The sequence below is a fragment of the Buceros rhinoceros genome, unplaced genomic scaffold (genome assembly GCF_000710305.1).
Source record: "Buceros rhinoceros silvestris isolate BGI_N320 unplaced genomic scaffold, ASM71030v1 scaffold16816, whole genome shotgun sequence".
NCBI classification, from domain to species: domain Eukaryota; kingdom Metazoa; phylum Chordata; class Aves; order Bucerotiformes; family Bucerotidae; genus Buceros; species Buceros rhinoceros.
In genome coordinates this window covers 56,174-75,881 of record NW_010417090.1, presented here as the reverse complement: position 1 = coordinate 75,881, position 19,708 = coordinate 56,174, and the positions used below count along the sequence as shown (strand labels likewise).

Genomic DNA, 19,708 nt, shown 5'->3' with positions numbered 1-19,708 from the left:
TATAATCTCTGCTCTGCATCCAATTTAATATTTATTTTAAATTAGGCACTTCTGTAATATATATATAATATTGTATGATGAGGGTAATTTTGAAGCACCTTTAGAAACATTAATTCATGTGCAAAGAGCATTTACAATGATTTTACCATCAGCAATTTGTACCAAACCAGTTAAAAAGAGGAAAAAAACTCCCACCTTTTGTATGGCAATAACAACAGTAAATTTGAGCCTTCTGCAAATTTGCCGATATAAATGTATGTTTTTATCACAAGTCTTACTGGGTAAATAACACAAAACTGTACAAAAGGTTCAATTACAGATATAAAAGATAAAGATGTTATCCCTCTGTTTGTGAAGTAATTTACCCTTAGCTATTGACTTAAAAAGAGGTTTCATCCAGAAAATGTTCAAATTTAAGAAACACTTTTTTCTTCACTTACACTGTTAAGTTCATTAAAATTCAAAGAACAAACTCCCAAATGAAAAATCTAATTGCCAATGAAATTTTAAAAAACACTTCACTAGATCCAAAATTTGATCAGATAAGAATTATAAAAGAAAACAAAATATGTATGCTACATCTAACACATTTTAGCTGTTGCATTTGGTCAGATTCAGCAAAGATGGTTTGCTGTGAATAAGATACTCACAACAGCTTAGAAATAAATTATTTCATTTATTGCACACATGAAGTTGAAATAACTGAAGTCAGTAGTAAACAATATTTCAAAGCTATGGTTCTATCAGAACTGTTAACATTTTAGTAGTTATAAATGAATCAGTCTGAATTAATTTGTTATGCACTGCAATTGTACTTGTGATAATGCATTTATCTAGCACACCGTTATGCTACCGAACAGTGCGTTTCCATAACTGCTACATTATTATTCAGCATTATTGGAAATCTGCAGTGAATTATTGATGGTATATTTTAGAAAACAAAACAGCAAACAGAAAGCAAGTAGACTGAAAACTTGAGTGGAGTTTTAAGAAAGATTTGCAGCACTAAAACACTCTTAACCTCAGATTGTTGTTATTTTGTATTGATCAACATTGGAAAAAGAAGGTAAAGTGGAGAATTCACATTTGCATTCTGTTTGTACCAGCGGTGTGCACTATGCCCAGAGTTGATGCAAGCAGTATCAAAAACTCAGATTACTGAAACTGTGTCTGTGATGTTGTCAATGCTTATTAGCAGGACACCACATTAAGTAACATCATACAAAATTAGAATCAGCTGGTGCACTAAAAGCCAATAAACACTGTAAGTGTGAGCTCTGCAATAGACATCTGTGTTTAACGCACGAGGCAGGGGACAACTTGTCAGAAAAATTGCATTCTTTCACAAAAGCATATCACACAGTGGTTACATATCTTTAGACAGAGTAAAAACATTCTTCTGAGCTCAATGACACATACTAGTTACTTTGTTATATGAAAGAGAGGTTGGAAACCAGAAATTTGATAACATAACCACAGTCCATTACCCAAATATAAAGTTTGATATTGAAACAGAAAAATTACTAAGGTTTTTGTCCCTGATCACATTCACCAGTCCTTTCATTTGAAAGGGTTTGTCTGTTACTTTAGCAAAAAACACAGCCAGGCTTTTGGAGTTATTTTCAAACAGTGTTAATGAATCACATTGTTGCTACTTCTTCCACTTACTCTCCTACCTTAGCATCCTTGGGCTTAACCACTTTCATGAAGGCACCTCTCACCAAGGCTTCTTCTCTCTCCCTCCTGGTTACTTTCCGAGTATCGAGAAATTTCAGGTGTGACAATTTGTGCAGGACAAAATATCTGACAGATAACAAAATGCACACAGTTAAAATCTAGTAATAATCAAAGACATACTCACAGACTAATTGACTAAAAGTCAACAGCCTTTGCTTCGTCTCTGTTCCCCTTTTTCATAAATGAAGGCTTATGTAAAAAGTTATTGCACTTTATTTTCTCAAATGAAGCCTGTTGTAAGCAGCCCGTAACAATATAATACTGGGTGGATCAACAGACAAGAACATTATCACTATGGGCATGTATGTTTTGCTATAGGTATCAGTGAGGTTTATAAGGTATACCCAGAAACAGAATACACTGGAAATTGTTTTGAAGTGACAGTTTGAGAGAAGGACTTTTCCGAAGTCCTTCTCCTTCCAAAGTCCTTTCTGAACTTTGAGAGAAGGAGTGATTCCGAAGATTTCATCAAACAGTGCAGGGGAAAACCAATCTGCGACATGGGAAACTGCGAGCTATCTTCTCCAAAAGAATTATCAGAAAACATTAAATTGCCAACATTTCTTCAGATTTCTATTTTATTTTCCTAAAAACACAATGATCTGCCACATTAGAGACAAGTGAACGGCAAATCAGGGAGCAGTGTAATTTGTCTTCTACCACACATCTTCCATGACAAAGGATGGCTTTTTAGGGAGTGTAAGTTAGTGTTCACAATCCTTAACAGTAAAAAGAATTTGTCAAGAGAAAGCATGGAGAGTTATTCCTGGTCTCTACTTTCCACGACTACATTTTGACACAGGCATCATTCGAAAGGAGAATTCCAATTTGGTCCCATCAGAAAGACAAGGTGTCCTTATGGCATATGGATCCCAGCTCAGGAATTAAATGCAGAAGCACACAGGGAGAGACTATTTTTATGAAAAATACTTTAAGAATTCAAACTTTTTTTTTTAGGATCCTTCAGTACAATATTATATTTATCCTTTTTGCTCAAAGTACAGCACCTTTTTAGCCTCAAAAACCAACCAACCAAACAAATAAACAAAACATTGGGACCTGGCTTGACAGGAAGAAAACATGGCAGATCAGAAATAAAGTAAGGCACACAACCTTGGCAAAACAAAATACCTAACCACACTAAGCACAGGTTCTTTACGTTTAGACACCACAACGTGAGGGAAGTGCTAGACTTTCCTGGCAGGGGGTAGAAAGGTGATTGATAACATTCCCTGTGCCTAGCTCCTTTGCATAAAACTCCAGTCAGTCAGAGAGCATCCTAATCATATCAAACCCCTCTGGCACTCTGAGGAAGTAGAGAACCCTGCATAACATAACATTTTGAAAAAAGAGCAACACACAAAAAATGTGTTTTAATAGGTAAGAGTTATCTTATAACACTGTTCTCAAGAGCAGATAATCATGTGAAAGAGACTGTAAGACTCCCTTTCTACAACCAAGAAAAATTTAATGCTGCAAATAAAGCTTTCTATGAAGTACACCTTTCCTCTAAGGCAACAGCTTCATAAATTGTTAACAAGTGAACTGAAAATGCTCGGTACTGAGATGTTCAGACAATTTAAATGCGAATCCTCAATCCATGAATTTCAATGATATTAGAAGAAGAAAAAGAGAGAATTACTTTAGAAAACAGAACATGTCCTAAGACCATTTATTAAACAACAGCTACAGATCTATGAGACTGACATATTTGCAGACTCCTCCCAGCTTTCCTGGCTGCCCTTGGAGTCCTCCCTGGCATTTTGCTGGCCCTTATCTTTCAGTGGAGGAGAAGCTATCCATCTTGCGATACTGGCAGAAAAGCTCTGATGACAACAGATTCTTTCAAATGAAGACATGTACAGAAGGAAACAATATGTCAAGAGTGAAGGAGAGTGAAGCTGAAAATGAGTAAAGACACCCACTAAGTGTAGGGTGAGAAAAGATGAATATTCAGGTGAAGAAAACATCAGTATTAGAAAATCAGCAAATGTTTAATGATGGAATGAAATATGCCATTGAAAAGCAAGCTGCAACAAAAATGACAACAGACTAAGACAGCACTGTCATCTATGCTGACTTTGGATCACAGCCCTAATGTCAGTCTCTCAATCATTTCAAAAGAGCTTAAAATTATAATAGCATTCCTTGATACAAATGTATTTTTGTATTTTTAAGCCTTCCTGACTGCACGGAATTAGCATCAGGTCTTCCAATTCCAAAGACAAAACTAAAAAACCCTACCGACATAAACAGCAAACTATACCACAAGCCACGTTTAGCGTTGATTTTTTTTTTCTGAAACTTGCACTTCTTAAGAAGAGCAAATATTAAAAAGTAAGTACCATAAAAGTCATCCCATCAGTAGAACAAAGGTATATATCAGTGATTAGTTATTTTAAAATGTGATTCAGAATATAATCCCATTTATTCGTATTCTTTTTACTAAATGTGGGATAAAGAGAATCTATATTATATATGAAAATAAAACGATACTGAAGAAAAGCATCAGGCTCCCTGGATATGTTTTAGCTACAACTATGAAGATGCAGCTTCAACCTAAATGTAACACAAGTTTGCCATAAAAAAATACAGGAAAGGATTACCAAAGCCCTGGAATGAACACTTTACAATATCAATTCAACCCTTATAAATTTAATCCAGGGTTATTTGTTGCACAAAATCTTCTTACTGTGATGTATGACTTAGTTACTAAGGTTATCACAGCAGTATCCTGAAGTTGCATAGTACATAAAACATTTCAGTTAACAATGCAGGGAGGTTAACTCCCACAGATAACCTACTATCAGAGGGTTAGACCAGATGACATGCCTCTGTCAGCTTTCAGGAGCTATTGATGGTTCAATCAGTTTGTTTTGAAGGTAAAGTACAACAAAAGGGCACTAAACTTATTCAAACTGTCAACAGGGACTATCTGGAATGTTGCTTGCAGGTAAGTAATTTTGGGTGTTTTAAGACTATTATCAAACACCGATGGCTGCAGAAAAAGACAGCTACTAATAACACAGAATGCAGCCATCATAAAATACTTTATGGCAGGTACTAGGATCCATAAATCGCATGACACATTGCACCTGTTCTAGACTTGTAAAATCACTAGTTAAGAGAAAATCACTTAATGAAGAACAATGCATCTAAATTTATAAGTTTAGAAAGGTTTATTGTAGGTTAGAGGTTGGGGGGCAGGGTCTGCCTGCACCACCGCCACCCCCCATGTCCCCTTAATTTTCACTCATTTTGAAACTTATCACTGCTCCTTGTGCTCTGAAACTGCTTACAAAGATTTTAACATCTTTGCAGTGGTGTGAAAGGTTATTATCTTCAGTGATGAGGTTGGAGGTGAGCGCCAGAGAGAGAAGAACAAACAGACATGAGGCAGGTGCTTAGAGATCCATTTATCACTGCCTGTAAACTGACCTTCTTATTAATGATGGATTCAGGAAATTAACTATGTAAGGGTAAAGTTGCATCTTCATTTGTCCGGAATTACCTTCCCCCTTGACTCCAAGTGCCAGGAGTCCAGTGAAAATAAGCTAATAACAAATATCCATCACACACAAACAAGAACACTCAGAGATGGAAGACCAGAGAATATCAAATTTTGTGTTGTTTTAGTCTTAGTTAAGCGAAAATGACAATAAAGATTAACAACTCATTTACCAATTTTGTAAGCGTTGTATGTAATAGCATTATCTTAACAGTTTTTACACGAACCTGTCAAGATACTGGAAAAGAAAAAGAGTCTTGAGATGGCATTTTCAAAGTAAGGCAGTGAGTTTGGTATTCAGCTGCTATTGACACTGGCAAAAGCTCAATGGGCCAAAGCCTTCTTTTGAAGAAACATGTTGCAGTTCAGAAAGGGACAGAACACAGGTAGCTTTGAGATCAGCTCTTGCTATTTATTACACAATACACAACTCTAGTTTTATATAAAGTAACACTGTCTCCAATACCGACCCACTGTACAGCCTTTAATGAATCACAGACTTGACATCTTAACTCTGCCTTGCAAACACAGAAACTGAGACCTATACCTTGCAGGTATATTCTGTGTATGTTACTAGTTCTCTACAGTGTAAAAGTCATTACATAGAACATAATCCTGGGGTTATTCTCTCAATCCCCAAAAATCAGTGATGGTTCACATTGTCTTTTAGGAGAAAGTTTCACAGGTGAAGCAAAAACAGAGGTTCAAAGAAAATGTTAGTGTTCCTTAAAGGATCACTTGGAAGAAAGGAACAAATCTGTTTTAAAGATACACAAGACATTTGTCAGTCCTGATCCAAAACACACAGCTCCTCATTGTTGTTGAATGGCTACTCTGTAATTTCATTCTGATCTATCTTTTCAGTAACCATTTGGGTTTAGGCATAAAAATTCCTTCATTTTCAATGAGTTATGGTACACTACTTCTTACTGTTATCAAACTCTACTAGGAAATTTTTATTCTAGAGTTGGGATCACCATGACAAGAAAAAAAACAACAACCAACCAAACAAAATCACATGTCATAGCATCTAAGGGCCTTAATTCATAAATAATTACTTTGTCTTTCCCTTGGAAAGGTGGAGAAGTGGTAGAACATGGCTGGCCTCCCGATAGTGAAAGATAATGCCATCACCCATGAGCCACACTGTAAGAAAATCTTAAAAGAGGCAATAAATTACATGGGGAAAGAATGTTTTATTTTGGTTTTTTCTCCTTCTGCTACAAGAAAAGTATAGCAAATTTGTATCTGTTTGCACTTCTGTTAACAGAAACTGGAATGTAAATATCCATCAAAACTTAAGTTTAAAACACAAAAATAATCTGGCACTAAATAATAGAGAAATATTTACCCAGAAGAATGCAGAAATGTCTAGCTCTACCCATATCATGCTCTTTGTTTCTGAAAGTGTATACTTTAATTTTTCTATTTTCTGTACCATTGTATTTTCTTTCTTTAACAATCACAGAACATATAAATATGCCTATTTCAAACTTTGAAGGGCTGATTATGCTCTCAGTTATGTTATTATAAGCAAGAGAGAGTAAATAACCTGAAGCTGGCAAAGTTATATCGGCATTCAAATGGGGAAAGGTGAAAACAAAATCAGAAGGAATGAGAAAACATGTTTACTAACTGAATTAAATTATCTCCTGTAATTCTTTCTTCTGCACCACCACAAAATTTAATCCCCTACCACCACCCTTACTCCACCAAACAGCATATATCTGGCTGCAGAAATTCCTTCTGCAACAAAACTTCCTCAATACAGTGCTAAGGAAGCCAGGTCATAAACTTAAACCAACACCTTCCAGAACAGACAGCACGATGTTCACATGAGATATGTTAGAGGATCACATAGCCTCTATGCAACCTTCCCAATGCTTGATGATGAATGCGTAATTCTGAGGAGCTCTCAAGTCACTCCAGTCTACCTCCTAATACTTTAATATCCTCTGCTCTACTGCAATGTAGCAAACAACTCAACAAATTAGAAAAATATCTCTCTATACCTGTAACAATAATTACAGTTATGTCTTGACTTACTGTCTTAGTGTGGACAAATTGGGTTGTTATGGACTTCAATTTATTTGGCTGGAAAAAAACATTGTAATAGCCCTTGCTCATAAATCTTTACCATCTCTTATGGAAGATGTGTGACTATTTGATGTCTATCAAATACAGGGGTTTTTTTCTTCCATAATTTCAAGGCTTCATGCAAACAGTGAAGTAGCACAGCTTCATAGATTATACAGAGGTAAAGGAATAACCTTAATCATCTCATTAAGTACATAAAAAAACATATACAGAGGTACCACAGACTTCAATTCCTCCTGCTAAGAGAGCCTCAACAGTAAATTTGCTGATATTGATGAAGTCTATCAGCATTATTTTCATTACTGAGTGGGGACTTTTAGTCTCCTTTTGCTTCTTGAATATTTATTTATTAGTATTTATGTATTTACAGTACCATCCAAATTTAATAACAAGACTACTTAAAATAGATTAGGTTTTTTCTCAACTGAAACCAAAACAAATCACCAAACCAAAATCACAATAAAACAAAACAAAACTGCAAGGAAACTGAAAAGACTGTACGAGGAACCAGCATTCCACAGAATCAAACCTGTGGGATGGAAATAGCTGGTTTAGCTTGAAAAGTTAATCCATACAAAATGCATGCACTTCCTTTTTTGCTGTTATATCTTAAGAGGACTTCATAAGGTTATCACCATTTGCTCCTCCTGCCAAAGATAGTTTATCTAGTATATGTACTTTTAAGCTAATTTAAAATAAACTCAGGCATTTGTTTCCACTTGCCCTTGTTTCCATGTCAACGGCACTTAATTAATGCATCATTCCAAGAAATGTCAATAAGAAGCAAAGAAGAATGAACAAGCACTGAGAACTTCACACATGGCATACATCCTTCACAATCATATCGCTTTAATGAAAATAGGTGAGGTCACCTGCAGCATTTGCAAATGCTTTGTAATACATTCTGACCAGATGATTTTTTACAGTTCAGTAACACCACGTTTGAAGTTTTCACTGCAAACAATACACCCACAGGACTGACCAAGTGTGGGTACAAGAGGAGCAACCAGCAATTACTGTGTTAACTTCTGTTACTTTGATCTCCAGGTCGTGACCTTTGCTTTCATGCAATCTTCAAAGTAGAGATTGTAGAACAGGTTATTTTAGAGGACAGACTGTTTTGCAAGCTATTTTCCTCTGTTTCTTGCTTCCTGTTTGACCAAAAGCTTTTAAAACTTCTCTATCGCCATTATATTTTAGATATTCAGCTTTCTTTTGTCCTTACCCCTAGGATAGCCCTTTTCAAAATATTATCTCCCAAATATGGAAAACTAAAAAAAATATTATAAAAAGTAAAAATTTATAGAACCCTTATTTTTTTTCCCCCAGAAAAAAACTAAAGTCATTTTACAACAATGGATAAGAACATAAGATTTTAAAACGAACCAAACAAGTTTGCTTATAAAAATTTCACAGAATGGAACTTTCCATTTTCTTTTTCCCGTCCAAGCAAAGATTCCAATAACAAACACATAAATGTTTTAATTGATTTGTTCTCCTACACATTTGAAAGGTAATGAGGAATAATGGGGATGGAAAAAAATAGGTTTTTCTTTTTCTAAACCAAAATCTCACTCAAATGTTATTACGTTTCTTTAGAAAAATTAATTATTTTGAGAAAAAGTCACAACAACGTTTTCATATAAAACCAATTTTTAATGAAAAAATAGAGAAAAGCTTTAGTATTGAAATTGATGAAAATGGTATGCCAGTGGATTACCTGAGGAACCAGGTAGTAACTTCCTGACAAACAGTGTAGTTTTACACATTTTACAAGCATTTATGATAAAACCTAATTATTTTTAAAAGATGTAATATTACTTTTCCTATCTGTTACTAACATTACATTAAATCACTGGACTTGAGTTCTTAAAAATTTTATTTTCCACATTTTTTTAATGTTGAGGTTTTGGGAGTTCTACAGATCTTTTCAGTTTGTTGGAATGAGAAGCTTAAGGAAAGCTTTGATTTGAAGCACCTTTCTTTTTCTAGCTGAGAAATTAAATCACCTGAACTCTAATTGAACTCAGTAGGAATGAAATTAAAGCTCAATGAAAAATGAAGCTGCAATGGTCACTGCAAAAATTTACAAAAAATAGATACCATTCAGAATAAAACAAAACCAGTTAAAGTTTCTGGTAAAGCTAAATGTTTACATAATTCAGGTTCACTGAAATGTAATCTTTTGATGCTTTCTGTGTGACAAATTTTCTCAAAAAATATAAACTAATGAAAAAATGTTACTTCAAACCATTAAAAATGCTGAAACTGGCCATTTCAATGTTTTCTTCTGAGATCTGAAACACTATGTTTGATAAAATACAAATACTTTCTCAGGAGAGCTTGCTGCTGTTAAATCTGTGAGATCAATCCGTATGTCAGGGGAAGGAAGAAAAAAGCTGTGTTCAAGATGCTTCAGAATGTGTATTCAAAACTCAGAATTAGCTATTCCGACTAAAAGTAGCAAAGTACTTTTCAGTTCCACCATGTGATAAACAGATAGATACCCAGATAGATAGATGTCTTTGATTTTTGAGTCTAACGTTGTCTGGCAAACATCTAATGTAACAAATAATTATGGAAAAGGATCAGAAGATACCATTATATCAGCAGAACCACAAATCATTCAACTAATTAGACGTCCATTCTTCCTTCTTAAAGGAGTTTTAATTGACCTAGTTTATATGAAAAAAAATTGCCAGGTTTTTGAAAAACTAAGAGGAAAGAAAATGGAAGCAACATTGCTGTTTCCAGCAGATGCATAAATACAACCACTTCACGCTTTGACATGGTGGTTTGCTACAATGTGACCTAAAACTACCTTGACCTCCCTGAAATCAACATTTTTGCATTGAAATGAAACAACAGACATGCTTGTTTTGATGTATGGCTGTGTGACATATTATAAATATTACATCACATAACCACAGAGGATGTCAATCAATACAGAATTTTCCCAGACAGCACTAAATGAACCATGGGTTCTTGCCTCTGAATGGCTCCTTTAAGTTACTACTTTTGCTTAAATGATTAATAGGAGACATATTGTCAGAAAACATTCTTAAAGTGAAAAACAGTAAACTTTAGAAATATCACTCATTTTTAAAGCAATTTTCTAGTGCAAATGTCACATAAATTTACATGGAGTCAGTACTATTAGACTCTCACAAGCTGGATAGTAGGCTTTCCTTCCACTTCAGTGTGAAAGCAGCAAGGAAATATTTTTTTAAATCTACGCTGCTCTACTTCATGAAAACCAAAATGCTACAGCTAAGTTAGATTCAAAAGTTGAGTCATTAGAAGGTGAAAGTCTTTAGGCTAACGATAATCTAGAATAAACCTACTTTCAGTCTCTGCCACTTTGTATTGTTTTCCTCTAACTCTACAGCAGAGCTTGGTCTACATGAAGATAAATCAGAGTTTTATTATACGACTTTGAATACTGCAGGTGACCTGCTAATAAAAAGTAGGCTCAGGCTCTGCAAGGTCGACAGCATGGTGACCAATGCTGCTAGGCTCCAACTTACCTCAGATGGCTATTTTTGGCCAATGCAAAAATGTCAGTACACAAAACCGAAAATTTTGTATCAGAAATGATACAAAGGAAAAAGAAAGTCTCACTCTCCTAAAGCTTATAGCTATGAAAATTATGTCACTTCAACACAGATTCTGTAAGTTTTGTATCTATACTTACAGTCATCATCAATCAAGTATTTCTATTAAAAAAAAAACAGTTGTAATTTTAGCAACATTTCAGTCGGACATACAGTATTTTATCAGGCTTCCATATTAATTTCCAGATGACCTTTAGTGTAATGTAGCTCATTAAAATTACATCATAGAGATAGTCTGGATTTTTTTTTTCTTTCAATCTAAACACTAACTGTTCCGAGTAAAGCAATAATTTCTTCTGTGTTCTTTAATAGTCCATTGATAGCTACAGAAGAAACTCATCACCACAGTCAAATGTTAGCAGAAGACAATGCAACTGGCTGGCTGTCATTAATTTTTTCTTTTATTATTGACTGTCACCTTTAGCGTATGTAAACGTTGGTATGTAATACCTTGTCCTTAAAGAAGGAAAGGCTGTAAGTAGGCTCATATGTGCACCCACATTAAGGAAATCCTGTGCACACCTGCTCAACACAAACATGTGCTGTAAAGCACTGAAATATTTACTAAAATAGGGTTCTTAAAAGTGATCTTGCTGCAATGGAGTTACTCATATTCCCAGGTGTTTCATAGCAGAATATGCCACAATGTTTTCAGAATACAGTAGATGTTTTTTTGAGACTCTGAGTTCAATATTTTTCTGTTAATAAAATAAAATTGACCTACCTTATCTTACATACAAGTGAAATACTAACCTGTATCTCTGGTAGTCATCTTCATCATTTTCTTTGCAGACTAGTTCATTTGGGCAGGCCATGTTTCCAAGCAAACTGAGATACTGTAGTGAGGGCACAACGTCAGCCAAGTGGTCCAAAAGCCTTTCTAATTCTGTTATGTGTCAAAGGTTGTGGGTTAAGGATTCAATAACATTAATGAAAAAAGCATTTAGAGTTGCATCACTGCTAATTTAAACATACATTTCAATAACTGACAATCAAACTTAGTATGGCATTCGGGAAAATGTCACATTAACTGTTCTAAGGGCAAACAGGGATAAATTTCATTCAGTTTTTTGGCATGGAAAGAAAGAATTTGTCTGTTTTGTCATTCTTTTCTCCTCCTTTCTTTCCTAGGTGGTTCACTACAAAACATTAAAACTTTGACAAAATGATGGATGCTGTGTGGTAAAATAGCTAGCAATTGCTGGAGCCATGAAACTTTTCCAGCATGGAAACAAACAGTTAGTTTCACAGCACATTCATCACTAATATATTCAGTCCACTGGAAAATGAGCTTAAAAAAAGAAAAAGAAAAAGAAAAGAAAAAAGTCAAACCACAACAACCCGCTTTCACTCCCAGCATATAAATGCTTCGAGTGCCACAACAACACATTTGTAATTACTCAATTAGTATATATGAATTAATGCTTCACTAAGTGCAACTTTAAGACTTCAATGTTACAAGTATTTAATATATGAAGCTTTAAAGTCTTGTAAAACATATTTTTTCTTTAAAATAGCCTTATATTTTGGTGTTCTTGGGGCTTTTCAACTTAACTATATTCCTCAGACCACAAATAATGATGATACTCCTTCAATACTGTAAAGTATATTAAAACAGACAAGCAAACAAAGATTAAACTATCTTTTAACCACTACAATGTTTGAAATCACAGTTTAGATTTAAGTGTAACACCAACACTCAACTATTTGCACCCTGTTGATTGATCAAATAAAGCAAATTATTTTGATATAGTGCATATACAAACTATACATCCTTATTTACTTCAATTTACATGCAAAGAAAAAGAGGGGATACTCAAAAAAGATGCCATGCATATATGTGTTAAAAGTTTTCAATGTTTAAAAATCGACTGACTTAGACAACAGTAACAATTATTCAAAACCCTTAAAGAGTATTTCATTGCTCTGTTTTTATCCACTTCTGCTCTTAGAGACTGCAACTATAGTTTTAAATCCTCAGTTCAGTTGTGTTGCTATTAGTTATTCTTGATTTATGTGTTTCTGTTATGTTCTGTTATGTTTTGTTATTTTTAGCTGATGGAATTTACTTTATTTCTTCACCTCAATATCTTAAGGGCAACAGAAGCAATAGAGAATGGAAAGAGCATCTTTGCTGTTAAAAATGTGGTCTTCTGCCTGAAATTTTATTTTACACATGAATATCATGCTGAAAATTACTAATTTTAATATAGTAAAATCAGTGTATCTACACTTACAGTTAATGTTCTGTCCTGTAAGGCCTGAGGAATCATACTCAAATAATTTGCATGAGTGAGAAAAATGAAATTAGTTCTATGAACTAACTAAAAAGGTAAAAATGCTTACTTGTAATTTGGCAAAGCCACATAATGGGATGTTATATGCCAATAAGTAATCAACCAGACCCTTAGAAAAAACGTCTTTTTGTAGTACCATACGATGTAAATCTTTGTTAGCCATATGAATACGCAATCAAAATTTGGGGCTAATTCTCATCTTCTCATATCTGGACCTCAAACTCATACGTAAACTTTTTCATGGCTCTTTCAGAAAGAATGTGACTGTGATGGGAAAGCCACAAACTGTTTTTCCACATATGTTCAAGTGAAAGGCTTTTTAAAAATTTCCTAAGACTGTTAGAGAAACGCTTGAATCTGGCACTCTCCCTCAGTCAGGAGAAACATTTAATTTCTTGCAGGATTGCTTAAGTTGCAGAAAGGTTGCCTGAGAGAAATAGTTCATTATTACAAAAGACAGTTATTTCCATAACAGCAATCACACAGCGAGGGTTAGCTATTGCAAGGCTTAGATTGTGTCTTGGACATTTCTATTGAAAAGAGAAAAAAAAAGAAAACAACCCAAACTTTTTCCTTCTTCTATGGAGTAAACACACAGAATTTTGCTTGTCATTTCAGTAGAACTTTTTCTGGGTTAGAAGCTTTGCTTCCCAACAATTTGCTCAATGATGTGGGGTATGGCATATATTCTAACTCCCATCTGTCCATGCAGACATAGGGGCAAATGAAGGGGTAATGATGAAGCGCAGCGTCAGGTTAGATTTGCAGGAAGTGTAAGACTATGCTTCTAAGTCTTATAGAAAGCAAAAGGGAGAGACACCAAATTCACTGAAAGTTTTGGGTAATTAACAGTATTGATAATCTGCATCTCAAAAGTCTAAATCTCCCCAAATTTGGAAACTAGTGTCTAGATTCTAGTATCTCACCTCTAAACCCTGAGCATTAATTTTAAATGCAGAAACGGCACCCTAAAAATAATCTCAGGCAAAGATGACCAGGAATCACGTGGATTTCTTACTGTGCAGTTCTGTATGAGGCTCTCCAGATCTCTTCTTTGTTATCATTTACCTATCTCCCCCTACTGAAACAGATATTTAGCATTCTAGTATTATTCCAATTTCAGCTGCAACAGAAATGAAACATGCGCACAGGACAAACCCCAAGAACTGGACATTATTACCTCAAAAGCAGGAGGCATTAAGTCACAGAAAAGCAGAAGCGTCCCAGGCCCAGAAGTAACAGGATACCAGTAACACTTGGGAATAAACCGACCTGTAGTTATTACAATTAGCTTTTTTGTGCCAGAATCAGCAGTTGTATCACAAATAAAATAATTAAGATTTCTGTTCTTTAGGACTTTAACTATCTTTTCTCATCCATCTTAAAAAACAAAACAAAATGCAAGGTACAGATTCTTTTTCCAAGAAGCCCCATCCTCCTGCCATAACAGTTATTCTTTACAAAGTATGTAGGAAAAAATAAATTATATTCTGCTCAAATTCTCGTGATTAAGTGTCTCTCACAAATGAGTCATAAGTCATGGTGCACTTCTACTGAACTGTTTAGTTAATTAACATGTCATGTACTTATTTTAATCACAATACTGGAACTATATGATGCCACCTAAAGTGTAAAGTCTTTCTAAAACAATGTTAGGAAAATACAGAGGGAGAAAAATAAAAAACAATTATGCAACTTCATTGCCAGCTTCCTTTTTATTGTTTACTGTTGCAGCCTAAGGAGTGCCATATTGGTCCAATCAGAGCCAAAGGGCTGCAAAATCCTGCTGTGCCGCTTCTAAGACCAGTTTCAGCTCCATTCTTTCCAAATAGGAAACAAAAACCATTTACAAGAATTGGGTTTCTTATATTCAGATTAAGTTTTTAAAGCCACTTCCATATACGCATGTATAACACATATTTACAGGAGACTGTTCACAGCATACATATGCAGAAGGCTATGCACAAGATACACAACCATATCACCAGATTTTCCATTTAGAAAAAAAAAATGTTACCAACAACACTGAGACGGCAGCAACAGAATTACTTGGAAAATGTAGTAATATGGTGGGTACAGTTTAGCTGCAGAGCTATAATTTTTTGGAAGGTTTTTTGGAAGGTTTATGCAACCAAAAATATCCTGCAAATAAGTATGTTCTATCTTGTTCACTCGCTATCTGGTACCCAATACCACAGTTTTTGAGGTTCTCCAGAACGCAAAAAGAACAAGAAACCCATCCCCCACCCCCAAAAATGATACATCTCCTTTCTCTGGCTAAGTATTAACTATCTCTTCAAGCTCATAACATTTTTGTTGGTTTGTTTTGTGGAAAACCTTGTGGACTGGAATCAAATTCTAGTGCTAGTCAGGACCACGGCCTCTTTGCAAACCCTTCCAAGATTAGTTCCACAGTATTCAGGATTGCTACCAAGGAAGGATTGTTGTGATTCAAAGTTGAATTGTCCCCAGGGAATATTACGTTTGAACAAGGTCAAAATTGTGAACTCTGAGTGGATAGGATAATGCCAGTTAGTCAATTTTAGGAGAACCTCACAAGCAGGAACAGACATTTTGATGCTAAACTGATGTCTCATGACAGTCAGCATAGTAAAAACACCATTCTGTTGTTATACTTGTGAGAGATTGTGTGGGTTCACACGGAAACAACTGGATGATGTCTCACATGTTCCACTATTCCAGACCTCTCTATTCTTAACAGTCTCTTTAGCTGTGTCCTTTCACTAGTCCCTCCAGCACATTTCCAGGGCACAAACACTACATGAATCCTTTATAAAGAGTAATTTAAGGGACCATTTCCTTTAAGTGCTGAGGACTGATGCTGATCATCCCCAAACTCCATTCTGTGTCCTCTCTTACCTGTATTCTTGGTATAACCATATTCACGGTTATTCTTAGGGACAGCAGCTGGTCAAACCCATGCAGAAGCACAACTGTTGCTAACAGTTTCTGAGGGAAATTATCCTCTATAAGTCCTCACAAATGTTATGCTAAAATATAATTCTCCAAACAAATTAACCTACACATATTTCCTATCTCACCGCTCAATTATTTTTTGCATATAGTTTGAAGCATGCAAGAGAATGTAGGATTTCTTTCTGTAACCTTTTCTTTTTGTCTGCCTGCAATTCTTTTTACTAGTTGCACACTCAAATACATTGACTTTATAAGAAAAGTAACCACTCTTGTTCTCTGTCTCAATGCTCTCCAAGTTGCTCCACCATTTTCTTTAAAGAAGTTTGTACTCAGAATTTTCAAATTTTTAGCCATCCCACTTCCCCAGAAGAGTTGCAGGAAAGCTTTTCCTGTTAATGCCCTTCTGAGATTACAGCTTTTGGAAGTTCTTGGAAGGAAAGAGACAAAGTAAAGAGCAATCAGCTTTACAGTCAAGATATTTTTGAAATATGTACATGGAGAATATCAGAAATATCACACACAATTCCAGACCACCACATAGAAAGGCACAAAACTGTCATTCAACAGTTTTCTGCCTACTAACCATCTGCCATGCAGGTGCTGCAATCAACCTAACATTAAAACAGCTGGATAGCACTTCTTCCAGAGTCATAACGAGCAAGGTACCTATATTTGTTCCTATTTGAAACATTTGCTTCAATTAATTTATCACAAACACACTGTACCAATCACAAGCTATTCCACAGGCAAACAGCCTTGAAGCAGAAGTTACCAATTCTCCTCTGAATGCAGTGTGAAAAGATCTTTGCCACCTGAACGCTTTTCCATTAGAATGTGCTAGGTCTTCAAGGTTGGATAACCACGGAAATAGCTTGCAATATGCAAGTATACATCTTTCCCTTCTCTGTGTGGAATAGGATGTCACACACAGTCATTTGTATGCCACTTTCTGGCCTGAACCCTATCTGGTAGGGAGATAGGACCTTGAGATGAGGCCTTGTTCACTGACTTTAAAACCATTTAGCTCAAGAAAGAAAAGGTGCGGCACATGTGGTAATTAACTAAGTCCATACATCACATGGAGAGTTTCCTGCATACTGAATACTTCAAAAAAGATCCTATTTTGCCTACTGGAGCAGCGCTAGTTTCCTTTGTGTAGCTGGAGTTGCCAATGCTCTTAAGGGTATTTCAGATAGCCCGTGGTTCCAAGGCCAGATTTAAAGACCAGGTTTCAATGAGAAAAGGGAGAAATGTTTTTATTCCTGCAACAAAATTACATTTCTGGTTCTCTAGAAAGGTCCTTCCTGAAAACCTCCTTTCAAAGTTTGTTTTTTGTTTGGATTGTTTTTTTAAACACTATTCTGCCCAAATATTGCTCAAGGTTCCCAAGGCAACAGAAAGACAATCCAGAATAAAGCAGCAGCTCACCGTTTTTTTTTAGTTTTGACATCTGGAGTTGAATTGCTCCAAATACTGCTGTAGAATAGAACAAGGAATTGTCTGCAATGAAGACTACCACCATTTTCCAGCGATGTTTGATATTAAACATTCACTTTACTTAATTTTTACTTCAGGTGTACTTTATTCTAGAAGAAAGATTTTTGGCTCATCAGGTACTACAGTTCTCTATCGAGCCACACTCAGATTTAACCAAATCAGCAGCTGTGGAATCAGAGCTCAGAAGTCTATGCAGGGAGACTGCTGTGCCATTTCAGCTAAGACCTTTGTTTCTCAGCGATAGGGATCTGTGCATAACAGGAGACAATTTATGTCTTTAACATATTTACTCAATCTAAACATCAAGTCCTCAGCACTTAATGAGATTCTGGTCAGACTGGGCCTTCTAGGTATTCAAGCACTTCAGAACAATGTGGGAACAGGAACAAAGGCAAAATAAATTACAATCTAAAGTTGGGGCTTAAATCCATAACTGTTAGGCAGTACGATGAGACCTCTGTGAAGACAGATTATACCAGAAGTACTTATTGGTACATTCTTCAGCTGAGGTACTCGATCAAACATATAATCCTTAGAGTGAACCACACTGCTAACTCCTCTTGCCATAAGTAATTCATATACCATTAAGGGCATTCTGCCCAGCTATGGATTTTCCACTCTATGGTGTGAAATATTTTGGTTTTCCCCTAAACCACTCAAAACATAGACTTAGATTCAATGTCTGCATTCAACATTTACATTCAACACTTTTATTCTAAATCAATTTTGGCATCAGAAGTATATAGAATGCATGTTAAATGGATGACCAGCTCACTGGACTAACTAAAGAATCACAGAGAATTCAGAGAATCACAGATCTGGTTCATTATCAGACTTGACTATTTTGAAGAGAGGCAGTGAACGCCATCTAATTTTCATCATACATATATATATATTTGACAAACTATTATTGCTGCCCTTTTGAGTAGTTTTAACAAGTAATAAAAAGACTCAAATGTAAAGGAAATTGAAATATCTATACAGTCCTCCTGTAACATCAGCCATGTTCAAGACAGTGAAAAGCCATGAAACCTCACACTGCTATAGCACACACACAGAAGAATAAATCTACTTAGAAGTTTCCTGACTGATTGTTAGTATCTAGTGAACACACTTAAAAGGAGAAATGAGTCTTCCCATTACAAGAATAGGTGATGGCAGTCATGAGTCCTACTCCAAAACCAACTTTGTGTCTATCACTCATCTGTCTTAGTCTGTACAGCTTTCTGCCATCCATTGCATCTGATAGAGAAACTAAGATGATATATTTCCCAAAGTAACCAGACTTCTGTAAGAACAAAAAAACTATACACACAAAAAAAGCATGTGGAAGACATGTAATTCAATACTGCACAATGTTGATAACTATATTTTATGTATTCCAGCTTTACAGACTGAATTTTAAAATATTTTTATGAGATTACACATTACAGACAAGTTGAGGTTTAACACTAGGAAAACATATAGTGATATTTAAATTTGCTGCTTCCATTTCTAGAAGAAAAACTGGTAGTGGCATATCTGTAACTGGAATACACAATGATTATTTGAAGAAAAAATACTAGATGATTCTTATAAGTATTTACCTGGTTTAGATATAAGCTTTCACATTTGTATAGTGTATCTAGACAGTACGTTAGGAGGGACCAAATGTTAATCACACTTACAATGCCACACAATAAGTGAACCACGTAAAAGGAGTAGAAAGATCTTATCAGAACTATCAAAAAGGGATCTGGATCAAAATTAATCCAAAATAAAAGGAGAGAAATATCAAAGAGTACAGTATTATTAAGAGACACCCATGAGAGCTCTCAAATGTGTTTTAAAGTTTATGTGTTATTCCAGTTTTCACAGGGGTCAGTTTAGCTTTTTGTTTGTTTTCATTTCTTTCTCCCCCATATGTGTATTATTTATGTATATATGGTAATATTCCATCAATTGAAGTTTTACTTCAGATCAGGATTCTTTGCTCACTTGTGTCCTCTCTGTAGTGCTACTGGCATATACTAAACACTCTT

At 35.3% G+C, this 19,708-nt stretch overlaps 1 protein-coding gene across 1 annotated transcript in view; it reads right to left on the bottom strand.

The window, feature by feature from the left end:
• Positions 1-1,676: 1,676 nt before the first annotated feature.
• Positions 1,677-19,708, bottom strand: part of LOC104495133 (chromosome unknown open reading frame, human C10orf11) — a gene marked incomplete at both ends in the record, with an annotated part of 20,371 nt that continues 2,339 nt past the window's right edge. The window contains 2 exons of the mRNA XM_010138063.1: positions 1,677-1,803; positions 11,710-11,849. Of these exons, the coding sequence (XP_010136365.1) occupies positions 1,677-1,803; positions 11,710-11,849 (267 nt within the window). The remainder of the gene's footprint in view (positions 1,804-11,709; positions 11,850-19,708) is intronic.